Here is a 12461-nt window from a genome sequence, read left to right as displayed (position 1 = left end):
TTAGCGTACCATTCAATGGGTAAGACCCAGGCTAAAGAATCACTTGCCCTAGGCACACAGGTGGAAATAATGAAAATGAAAAATACACTCTTCCGCAAAGCGGCTTTATATTATTATTTTTTAAGTAGCAGTTTAAGAATTAAGACAATTATTTGATCATAGGTCATAAGGATAGAATTTTATATCAGACTTACCTACAGGCAGCATTTGTGTACCAGCAGTAACAAAAGTGCCCTGGGCAGCAGAGAAATGAGCACTGTGTTGGAATTTTGCATACAGATGTGAATTCTAATTCCCAAGGTTTGTTTCCCATAACATCTGCCTGGGCTCCAGCCTCTGCAGTCAGCAACTAGCTGATGCCTGTCTGCACTGATATATAAACTTTCAAATACACATTCTCAGTGTGGTTGGATCCTATATTAGCATTTCAACACTTAAAATATGGACCCAAAATGCTCATAATGTGTGCTTATATAAATTTTTCTCTTCAACTTTTTCCCCCATGGATTTAATCAAAGGAGCCAGTGTTGCTGGGTATTCTACTGAACCAAGATTTCTCCTTGGCAGCATGGATAGAGTGTCCACTAATGGTAATGCAAATGGATATCATTGGAGTTGGGTTATAAGTAATACCTCTTCTTCCTTTGCCTGAGTTTAGAACCAAATGTGAGACTGAGCTAAGGATCCTACAGATGGAGCTCAGACTGTCTTCTCAGGAAAACTTGGCTGGATAATATGGGTGCTTCACTTCGAATTAGGATGAGTGCCTAATCACTGGTGAGGGTTAGGATGCCCATGGTTCCCCCATAGCCCACCATGAGAGAGTTTGCTTCTGTAACATTCACAGCATTGAGGAGAAGATCAGAATGTTTGTTGTCTGCAGGCAGACAGATGCCAGAGAGAGAGAGAGAGAGACAGAGAGAGACAGAGAGAGAAAGTGAGAGAGAGTGAGAGAGAGGAAGGAACTGACCGTAGGAACCTGATTCCTCCTCCCAAACTTAACAGTGAAGTCCCTTGTTCCCCCTGGATGTGGGGACTGGTGAGGGACTGAGCACATTCCTGAAGTGATACCCCAGAGGAGTTCTCTTCATCCCCGCCATGGGGAGTGTGGGAAAATGCTCCCCTTCAGCTGATGAGCAAAGGCTCATCTCACAGACCTGGTTATGGTGGGAGCAGACCAGCTCCCAAGACAGGAAGAACTATCATCTAATGAAGCATTTTTTCTCTAGACAGATTTAAAGATTTAAGAGGAAAAATAGGCTATGTCACTGTCCAAGCTGGTAAATATGTGGTCTTTCCTGGGCATAGGAATATGAACAGTGTTGAGAAACACTGACCATGAATCAACCATGGAGAGGAGGTTGAGACCTGGGAAGAGATTATAAACCGTTATTTCTGGAATCCACCAGGAGTTTCTAAAAGTGGAGTCCAGGGTTCTGCACATTTTTGCATATTGTACCAGTGACTTGCCTACAGGCAGCATTTGGAACCAATGACCTAGATGGGTTTTGGAGATTAATTTACCACAGAATTCTCTTTATTTATTTTTTTAAAGTTTATTTATTTTGAGAGACTGGGGGGGGGGGTTGCAGGGAGGGGCAGAGAGAGAGAGAGAGGGAGAGAGAGAATCCCAGCCAGGCTCCAGTGGAGCCTGATGTGGGGCTCGAACTCACGAACTGTAAGACATGACCTGAGCTGAAATCAAGAGTCAGATGCTTAACCTATTGAGCCACCCAGGCACCCCCACAGAATTCTCTTTAAAATGAATACTTATAATATTCCTGAATCTTAATTTTGTGAAATCATAAATTAAATACAGTCGAGCATCTCTTTGGTACCTGGGTCTACACTGGGAGAAGTGAAAGGCTGACTTTATACTGAGAACCACACATGGGCTACAATGATTTCATCAATACAGTCCACATCATGTCATTTTTTCACTAAAAATGATGACATCATTTATTAAAAAGTCCACTTCTGGGGCGCCTGGGTGGCGCAGTCGGTTAAGCGTCCGACTTCAGCCAGGTCACGATCTCACGGTCTGTGAGTTCGAGCCCCACGTCGGGCTCTGGGCTGATGGCTCAGAGCCTGGAGCCTGTTTCCGATTCTGTGTCTCCCTCTCTCTCTGCCCCTCCCCCGTTCATGCTCTGTCTCTCTCTGTCCCAAAAATAAATAAACGTTGAAAAAAAAAATTTAAAAAGTCCACTTTTGCTCCAGTGATCTGAGACACCCTGTTTATCTTATACTAAATTCCCGTATGTCCTGGGTCTATGCCTGGACTTTCTATCCTAACCACTGGCCTACTGGCTTCTATACAACAGTACTGTACTGTTTTCATTACAGAGGCTGGAATAGTATGTTTTAATGCCTTATGGGACTAGTCCCTATTTTGTAGTTTTTGTTTTTTCGGTGTTTTCCTGGTGACTTTTGCATGTTTGTTTTTGCACATGAATTTTAGTATCAACTTGTGTAACTTCATTAGGGGCTGTTGATATTTTTATTAGCATTGTATTAAATTTATAATATAATATTCACATTGGGAAAACTGATGGTAGGTCATTCTGTGTTGGAAATGGGAATGTCTTTCCATTTCTTCAAGTTACTTTTGGCTCTTTCAGTATGTGATTTTTCTCCGTAATAGGAACTTGACTCAGTGCTTGGCCACCTTCTAAGTACAAAATGGATTTATTTTCCTGTATCTTCCCAGACCCCCAAGGTATATAATGGCCAGTCTACACTAAGTTTGGAGGCCTTTCCTTTTATTTTTTTAAGTTTATTTATTTATTTGGAGAGACAGAGAGCACACACTGGGGGTGGGTCGCAGAGAGAGAGGGAGAGAGGGAGAATCCCAAGCAGGCTCTGCACTGTCAGCACTGAGCCTGATCCAGGACCTGAACCTAGAAACCATGAGATCTTGACCTGGGCAGAAACCAAGAGTTGGATGCCCAACTGACTGAGCCACCCACGTGCCCCTCCTTTTTTTTTTTTAATGTATATATACACAGAGGATCACATTATAAATTGATCATTACACTCATCTAGATAATCCATGATGTTGGGTTCCTAGGAGCCTCACAATTAGAAGAAACATGTAGATTAGAAAACTTCCCTTGGGACTACAATGTCAGGTTGAATAATTTGAATGTACTGTTTCTTTGTAGATCAAAAATATTTAAATATTGGGATACCTGGGTGGCTCAGTTGGTTGAGCGTACGACTCTTAGTTTTGACTCAGGTCATGATCTCACAGTTTGTGAGTTTGAGTTTGAACCCCACATTGGGCTCTGCACTGATAGCATGGAGCCTGCTTGGGATTCTCTCTCTCCCTCTCTCTCTGCCTCTCTCTCTCTCTCTCTCAAAATAAAATAAACTTTAAAAAATATTTTTAAAAATGGTCAAATATCTCCAATTTCGTATGGTTCAACCTCAACCAATTTCATATGGTTCAATCATTCAGGGGTCTCTGCTTAATTGTGTGGGTCATAAACCTGAGTCCAGGCTTCCTGCAGAGTGTAGATGCCTTTGTAAGGATGTCACTTCTCTCCATCCACAAAACCGGAGGCAGCTGATTAAAAAGTCCTTATGTTTATGTGGACATAAGCAAATGTTTCCTTTGTTCAGCTGTCTTCTTTGGAATTTCATTTCTTACTGTGGTTTTAAAATAGGTCCTCAAATTCTTTGATAGCCTTCCCTTTGAAAGGTGGGGCTTAATCCCCCACCCCTTGTGTGTGGGCAGGCTGGACTTAATGACTTGCTTCTAATGAGTAGAACGTGACAGAAATGATGGTGTGCTACTTCATAGATTAGGTCATAAAAGACATTGTGGTTTCTGCCCGGCTATCTCTTGAATTGCTCACTCTGGGGAAAGTCAGTTGCCATGTTGTGGGGACATTCCAGCAGTGTCCACTCACTTAAGGAGAGGCCCTTGTGGTGAGAAACTGAGCCCTCCTGCCCACAGCCAGTGAGGAGGTGAGGCCTTCTCACTCAGCTGTGAGTGAGCCATCTTGGAAGCAGACCCTTTGGTGCCAGTCAGTCGTCAAATGACTGCTATCTTGGATGACAGATCAGGCTTAGCTGGGTGGGTTCTGGCTCAGAGTCTCTCATGAAGTTGTAGTCAAGAGTCTTCAAGATTCCTTCTCTCACTCAAGACCTAGTTATTGATCTCCTACCCAGTGAGAGGTGCTATGCCAGGAGTAGAGAGTTGAAAAAGGCATTTGTGTTCTCCAAGTGCTCACCACTAATAGGAAGTCAGTGTCATCAGTAATTATTAGCTATAAATATACTAAAATGGAAAGTACTTAAAAAGTGCTTCAGGTTGTATTTGCATGGAGCTTTGGGACGACAAAAGAGAGGCAGATCTGCTTACTAAGGTTTTTGAGTAGAGAGAGTGGATTGAGAAGAGACCCAAGAAACCCCTTCAGACATAGTGAAGGTCCCATCACACCAGAAAAGGAGGCTGACGAGGCCCCTCTTCAGAGGCCAGGAGCTGCTCTGATGCTATTCTGCTGGACTAAGAAATCCAGACCACACAAATTTTCCTTAGCAAAAGGGACCATTCCCCCTAAAAATTAATGGTAAAAAGGGTTGGGTAGGAAGAGGGGTGAATAAATGATTTTTTTGAGAAGTAAAGTCTTGTAAAAAGTGTGCACAGGTGTGCAGCAAGTTCAAGCTACCATGGATGTTAGCTCTGCTGAAAGGAACCTAGTTCTTGGTTAGCAGTGCAACACTAAGATGCTATTAATAGAACCAATCAAAGTTTCATTTCAATGCTAGGAGAGAGAGGGGGAGAGAGAGAGAGAGCGAGAGCGAGAGCGAGAGAGAGAGAGAGAATTATAATTTAAGACTTCAACTTTTCCCTGAACACAAAGCCAAAATTTCTTGGTTCTGGGCTCATCGAACACAACTTTACCAGGCCCAGGATGTGACTGATTGGCACTGGGATTGAGTCTGCATCATGGATGTGGGGATTTGCTTTCTCCCATAATGGGCTGCTGTTTCTCTCATAGTTAATGGCTTTCTACAGTTGAAATGAAGTTTGGAAACTGACTGTATTTGGCAAAACATGGTGATTGTGCTTATTTTGTCCTGCAGAAAAAAAAAATCCAACAAATGATCAAAATCACAACCCATATTGATGATAAGTGTAGACAGTGGTTCTTAATTATGGTTTTGGTTTTTGTGGAACAGAGACAAGGAAAGTAAAAATTTGTGTTTAAGTGATAAGTCTATCTTTTTTACACCTTTATGAAAGAGCAAAAGGCGAATTCAATCCATTCAATCACTAACTCTATATTGTCCAGAGTTTTCTGTATATCTGTGGTTGTTTATCTCTTGACTCTGATTTGACAGCCTAACATTTCCAAAGTCAAGTAATTATGACTCATGTTAAGTTGGGAACTTTTTATCTTTTCTAAGCCAGATTGAATAAGGAACAAATTTCTCTCTTTCCCCAGAAATAATTAAGACCTCAATAGGCTGTTATCACACACCCTGCCAGTGTTAACCACTTTGCCTCATTCCCACCTCTTTGAGAACTAGGCTAAGGCAGATTCACCAATCTCAAGTCAAAAATGCCTCTCAGGTCAAAGGCATCTGGGCCTGGGAGGCCCCAGCCTTGAAGACTTCTGGGGACAACAGGGTTTGTTACTTCTCACTCTTCCTCATTCCCTTTTTAATAGCCCTACTTTCTAAGTGCTAAACTGTTAGTCTCCATGTGTCTCTGGAGCTCCTACCCATTGGTTCTGCCTTGCTCCTGGAACCTCTCAGAACATCTCCTAACCCCTTTCCAGGGCCATTCTTGTGTTGGGCAAAGACAGCTCTCCCAGTTTCCTAGTCCTCTCCAGGCTAAACTCACTCAGGCCCTTTGACAAGGTCTCATATGCAAATGAGTCAAAGATAGCCAACGGTAGAGTTAGCATGCTAATATTTCTGATTTTCAATGCTGCCTGTTTCTACTAAACTTTTCTCCAGCCCCTCTCCCAATAAATGCATATTTCAGTGTTGTTCATTTTTCTGTCTTGCCCTTGCAATTTAAGAAACATTTTTATAATATTTGGTGGTTTATAAACTGTTTCCATGAACATTATGCTGTCTGTGAGGTAGGTCTTATTATTTCTATCTTATGCTAGTGGGAAACTTGAGTCAGAGGGGTCAGCAACTGACTGAAAGATTCTCTCGAGGTTCTCTAAGGTGGTCCCTGACCAGCAGCATCAGTGTTACTTTGGGCAGGGCGGGGGCGGGGAGGGGGGTGTCTGTGAGAAATTCACATTCTCAGGACTCCTCAGACTTACTGATTCAGAAACTCAAGGGTGGGACCGAATGATTGATCTTTTAAGGTCTCCCGGTGATTTGGATGCACACTCATGTGTGAGAACCATGGCCTCAGTCTACGGGTGGGTCACCCAGGAATTTGTCAGATTTAAAAAATAATAACAAAACACTGATATACGTTTGGACTTTTCTCCAAAATTCTTCCTAACTCCTCACTTTGATTCCAGAGGAAGTTATTTTATTTATTTAGTTTTATTTATTTTTGAGAGAGAGAGAGAGAACAAGCCTGGGACAGGGGCAGAGGGAGAGAGAGAATCCCAAGCAGGCTCCACACCCAGTGTAGAGACTGATGTGGAACTCGATCCCACAACCCTGGGATCATGACCTGAGCCACAATCAAGAATCAGACTCTCAACTGACTGAGCCTCTAGCGGAAGTTGTTTTTATCATAAAAATAGAACTAATCAGGGGAACCTGGCTGGCTCAGTCAGTAGAGCACGAAGGTCTTAATATCAGGGTTGTGAGTTTGAGCCCCATGTTGAGCATAAAGATTACTTAAAAATAAAATCTTAGGAGGGTGCCTGGGTGGCTCAGTCAGTTGAGTGTCCAACTCTTGATTTTGGCTCACGTCATGATCCCAGGGTCGTGGTATTGAGCCCCACATTGAGCTCCATGCTGAGCATGAAGCCTGCTTAAGATTGTCTCTCTCTTTCTGCTCCTCTTCCCTGCTCACATTCTCTCTCTCTCTCTCTCTCTCTCTCAAATAAATCAAATCAAATCAAATCAAATCAAATCTTAGGGGCACCTGAATGTCTCAGTTGGTTAAGTGTCTGACTCTTGATCTCAACTCAGGTCTTGATCTCAGGGTCATGAGTTCAAGCCCCATGCTGGGCTCCATTCCATGCTGAGTGTGAAACCTACTTTAAAAACATAGAAAAATAAAAAATTAAAATCTTTTTTTTAATTAAAAAAAATTTTAACGTTTATTTATTTTTGAGAGACAGGGAGAGACAGAGCACAAGCAGGGGAGGGTCAGAGAGAGACACAGAATCTGAAGCAAGCTCCAGGCTCTGAGTTGTCAGCACAGAGCCTGATGCGGGGCTCAAACCCACGAACTGTGAGATCATGACCTGAGCCAAAGTCAGCCACTTAACCAACTGAGCCACCCAGGCGCTCCCAAAACAATATCTTAAAAAAATAGAACTAATTACAGGCCATTGGCTATTTTTAGATGAACACATTTTGTTTTTTGTCCTTCTGTAGGTCACATTTCAGAGAAGAGGAATAGAAAATCCTTTCTATTCAGCAGGGATATAAATGAGCAATTTAGTACTGAAGATAATGAAACACTTCAAGAAGCAGTGAGGACAGGTAATAATCTACATAGTGTAAGCTAAATAAGATACTTAAATACGGATAACTTCAGAATGCATCTGTTTGCCTTTCATGGTATTTTAACAGAGTAGATGTCAGCATACTTTTAATTTTCCCACAAAAGCATACAATCTGCCATGAAAAAATATGAATTAAACTAACTCTGGGAATTTTACCACCCTTGCAGGAAGATGCTACTTTTATGTTGCTCATTTGTAACATGGGCATCATCTTCTGAGCCTCTGCCATTACTGCACACAGAGGCTTTCTAACAAGCAGGAGGGATGAAAACCAAATATTAACCTAGTCCCTAATATTCAGCCTTGGATAACCTGGGCCCATTCAGTACAGGTAGAAACTTGCCTGTCATGACAATTGCAGGTACCAAGCCCACACTCCCTCCATGTAGCTTCCTGTTATCAAAAGTATACCTGGTTGTCACTTTCTAACTCAAAGAAATTAAATGCTGACTTATTCCAGCAGAGCCCTTAGAGTTCCTTGGTGGTACTGCCTCTTGCTGTAGCATACACGGAAGTGGGAAGTTGGACATTTCCAATTTTCTCCCCATAACCCAAGATGGCCCTTGACCAGCATCTCCCTGCCTGCATTGCTGGGCCCCCCTCAGCAGTTCTCCACACTAAACCATCCCAGTCCTGTCATGGAGCCTCAGTACCCCATTTCCCTGATTCCATTTTTGGTCACATTACAAATGGAGTGGAGGAGCTTTAGGAGTCCCTGATGTCAGCTATGATCTCAGCTAAGATTGCCTTGTGCTTCCAAGCCCACACTCAGTGGCATTCTGAATCTACCTTCAAGATTTCTGCAAGTCCCTAGATGCCATAAGAGGTCAAGATCATCTCTGGCATCATGTTTACCTTGTGCATGAAATTCCCCCAAACCTACTCACATGAGGTGGATTATATATATGGGAGAACTTCCTGAAGGTGGGAGGGTAGGGCAATGGGGGGCAACTTCAAACTGAATATTTGATTCCATTGTTCTTAATGGCCATCACAGTAGAACTTTCCATCCCTTCCATCTGACCTCTCCTCTATTATTCTCACCTCCTGAAATCTGTGCTTAGTCATTCCTTCTTTTTGGTTGCTTTGCTGCTTGCCAGCTCATAGCCTCGGCATCTCACCTCCACCACCAAACAGCATCTCATGTCACTGGCAAGAAGCTTATGAGTGTATTTTCCTAAACAAAGCCAGCTTCTTCCCCAAGAGGACTTCTGGAGCCAGCAGCTTAAGTTGCTAAGGTTTTCATTTCTGCTAAAAGCAGAACTAACAAGTTGTCCCTGCAGTTCTGTATGGGGTTGTCTCTTTCTGTTTACTCTGCCATTTGTCTTTTCATTTAGATACACAAAATAAGGATGTACCATGTGTGCAGCTTCTGGACTTCCTCCAGAGGAACATCATCATTGCTGCTGCCTCGGTGGCGGGAATCCTCGTGGTCACAGTGTTGTTGTTACTGGTGTTGACTGCATACATCAGTAGGAAAAAGCCATTGTGAGTGGCTCTTCAGTCCCACCTTCCTACCCATGAAGAACTCATGGGTATTTGTATGAGGTTGCCCCAGATCTTCCTGCTGATCCTGGAGTTAGGAGGAAGGCAGGGACTCCTAAGCCTGGTTGTGTATTCATAGAATACAGACGACCCAGGCTGTCAGTTTTTAACACTGCCTTGGTGGTTCTGATGCACAGCTAAGTATTGCAATTCCTGGCTTGGACCATGCTTACCTCTAAAGACTCCTGTAGGTTAGGCCACACCTACTGAGGAAATGGTACAAAGACTGGCTGAAAGACTGGAAAATAGGCATATGAAGGCAGAGAGGGATGAAGCCATGAAGGAGATGAGCACAGGGATGATACTTGGCTGTTACACTGGTTGTTAGAATATTGAAAGATCCCTCTATTGGTTGGTAAACAGCACCTTCCCAGAACCTCCCACAGACTTTCCAGTCTTCCCCATGATCCTGCAAATGAAGGGTTAATGTCTGGCCCAGCAGTGGCCCTCCAGGGCTCCATTCTGATGGTGGCCACTTTGACTAGTCAGTGGCTGTCTGTACCACTTGTTAAAAATGTCTATTATCCCTTGGATGAGAGGATTCCAGCACAGTGGCCGTAACCCTGAGTAGGCATGAGACAGTAAATGGCTTATAAGATTATGCATTTTCAGTAACTGCATGTTGAAATTTTGTGTGTTCATCTGCATCCCTTGAGACACACTTCTTCATCACAGGGAAAACAGCTTCCCAAGACCTCTCAGGTCCTGCCTAACACTGTGTTGTGTGTGCAGCTTGACCACAGAGAAAGGGGGCTGTGGCATGCCATGGAGGGTGAAGTTTCCATCCCTCTGCCCACGCCTTCCCCCTAACTCTGAGTCTGTGGTACTTAAACTTACCCACAAGAGTGACATTGCTTTCCTTAAAGGGGTTCTTTTAAGTTTATTTGTTTTGAGGGAGGGAGGGAGGAAGGGAGGGAGGGAGAGAGAGAGAGAGAGAGAACATGAGTTGGGTAGGGGCAGAGAGAGAGGGGGAGAGAATTCCAAGCAGGCTCTGTGCTATCAGCACAGAACCTGATGGGGGGTTTGAACTCACGAACCATGAGATCAGGACCTGAGCTGAAATCAAGAGCTGGAGGCTTAACCAACTGAACCACTCAGGCACCCCTAAAGGGGTTCTTTTAAAAGCCAACATTCTTGGGACTGGCAAACCATTTAGGCTAGCCACTATCACCTCACATCCAGATTTCTCCTCTGAGACAGGAGTGGGTCCCCTGAAGTGAAAGGGGGGCCTGGAATGTGGCAGAAGTTAGAGATGGAAGATTTAAAGAGCTTCTGGAAATGAGGTTGACCCATCTCACAATTCTGACTGGGGCTTGGATTTGTCCATTGGATTTGTCATTTCCCTTCTGTGCCTCTTGGAAGTATAGGAAGAAGTGGTCAAGACTGTGGCTCCATCCCATAAAGGTGAATTAAAGCTGTCAAGAGCCTGTGTTAGTTATCAGAAAGTGAAGGGAAAGGAATTTCCCAGAGGCTTTCTGGGTGTCCAGAGACAAAATGAATTTCACACATGAGAAGATTTCCTTTTTTTTTTTTTTAAGTTTATTTCGAGAGAGAGAGGGATAAGGAGAGAGAGAGAGAGGCAGAGAGAGAGAGAGAGAGAGAGAGAGACCACAAGCAGGGGAGGGGCAGACAGAGAGGGAGAGAGAGAGTCCCAAGCAGGCTCTGCACTGTCAGCACAGAGCCCAATGCAGAGCTTGATCTCATGAACCCTGAGATCATGACCTGAGCTGAAATCAGTAGTCAGACACTTAATCGACTGAGCCCCCAGGCACCTCAAGCCTTTCTGAAAGAGAAGTAGAATCCCCACCCTGCAGAAACATCAGCCTCTACCACCACCCAATGAGTAGACAGTAGGAATTCCTACTCATGTAATCGTGCAATAAGGTTTTCTGCATTTTGTTTTAGATATCCTCCAGCAAACATGACATATAATATTTTTATACTGAATGGGAAGACTTGGTGGCAAAAGTATCAAGAAAAGAACTCCAGAAAACAAAAGGGAAAACAGAAACAGTTGAAGTCCAAGTCCTGCGTCTAAGCCAGGTGGTGGGGCCACCAAACCAGGACTTAACGCTGCAATGCCAGGCAGTTCTCAATCCAAACACCGTGGAGAGGCGTTTGGATTTCTGGCCATGAGATGTGCTCTGCAAAATGTTTACCTTCTCATCTCAATTTTGAATGGACCAAGAAACAAATGTTCACCACAGGATACTCACAGTGTGGTATGGCACTAATGGCTAGTGCACATTTGCCCAAAGACAAACCCTTTCAAGCTATGGATGTATTTATTTATTAAAGCATTGATTCTCTGATTCAGCCATTCGTTGAACAGATATTAATTGAACACCAAATACGTAGACAATATTAAAATACACGAGGCAAGCAAAGATATTGGAAGCAGGCCCGGTCCTCTCCGGTTTCTGAGGACAGGGCAGGCAGCTGACTGAAGCTCTTCGGTAGTGGATTGAGGCCTCTACACTCTGATTGCTAACAGGGTCCAGGGGGGGAGAGGGGTTGCGGGGGCGGCGCCTGGTGTTGCAGGAGTGAGGCTGCCAGTGTAGCTCAGGCAACCTACGCTGGCAGGTGAGGTCAGGAGAGAGGGGATGATCTCATGGTTCGTGGGTTTGAGACCCACATCAATCTCTGTGCTGACAGCATGGAGCCTCTCTCTCTTCCTCTCTCTCTGCTTCTCCCCTGCTCTTGCTCTCTCTCTCTCCCTCAAAAAACAAAAACAAAAACAAAAACAAAAAACCCTTAAAAAAAAAAAAAACGCCCCAAACCAAAAGCATGCTATTCTTTCTTTGAACCAAACTCTTCCAAGCTCTGAGAACTTGGACTTGACTATAGGAAGGGACTATAGGAAGGGACCCTTCTAAACACAGACTGTGAGAGATGCCTGCTCATGTCAGGTTTGGTGGGGGGCAGCTGATGGGGCTGTCTGAGGGCACATGTAGCTCAGATTCCCAAAGGTGGCTGCCGGTCCTGTGTGGGCAAGGAGTCCTGGGGCTCTGAGAGCCCTGGGCCTGTCTTGTGCTGGCAGGGCAACATCCTCCCAAGCCCCCAACAGTGTCACCACTGAGCACGGAGGGAGGGAGGGAGGGGCTTCACAGCTCCAGATATTTTCCACACATGGTCCCCTGGGAAGCTGGGCCCAGCTGGACTCCAGTACTGGTCCTGCCTTGACCTTCTCTGAGCCTCAGTTTCCTCAAATTTGCCATGGGGGGTTGGAATTTACCTCCTTTACAGTGCTGT

General features: G+C 44.2%; 1 protein-coding gene across 1 annotated transcript; it reads left to right on the top strand.

Annotated features, from left to right (window-relative positions):
* The first annotated feature begins 526 nt into the window (after positions 1-526).
* CA3H2orf92 (chromosome A3 C2orf92 homolog) lies at positions 527-11807 on the top strand. Its single transcript, XM_032592747.1, has 4 exons — positions 527-590; positions 7534-7641; positions 9002-9152; positions 11115-11807. Exons 1-4 carry the CDS (start codon positions 569-571, stop codon positions 11245-11247), a joined length of 414 nt encoding a protein of 137 aa, XP_032448638.1. The 5' UTR covers positions 527-568; the 3' UTR covers positions 11248-11807.
* The last annotated feature ends 654 nt before the right edge of the window (positions 11808-12461 follow it).

The sequence above is a fragment of the Lynx canadensis genome, chromosome A3 (genome assembly GCF_007474595.2).
Source record: "Lynx canadensis isolate LIC74 chromosome A3, mLynCan4.pri.v2, whole genome shotgun sequence".
NCBI classification, from domain to species: domain Eukaryota; kingdom Metazoa; phylum Chordata; class Mammalia; order Carnivora; family Felidae; genus Lynx; species Lynx canadensis.
Note: the sequence above shows the minus strand (reverse complement) of the source record. Positions and strands in the feature narration are given on the sequence as shown.

What these genes read in the sequence shown, in the direction of transcription:
- CA3H2orf92 (XM_032592747.1), top strand. Translation starts at nt 569, where the DNA reads ATGGATAGAGTGTCCACTAATG. An exon ending in GGATAGAGTGTCCACTAATG is followed by an intron (nt 591 to 7,533) that starts GTAATGCAAATG and finishes GTCCTTCTGTAG; the next exon opens with GTCACATTTCAGAGAAGAGG. An exon ending in ATCAGTAGGAAAAAGCCATT is followed by an intron (nt 9,153 to 11,114) that starts GTGAGTGGCTCT and finishes ATTTTGTTTTAG; the next exon opens with ATATCCTCCAGCAAACATGA.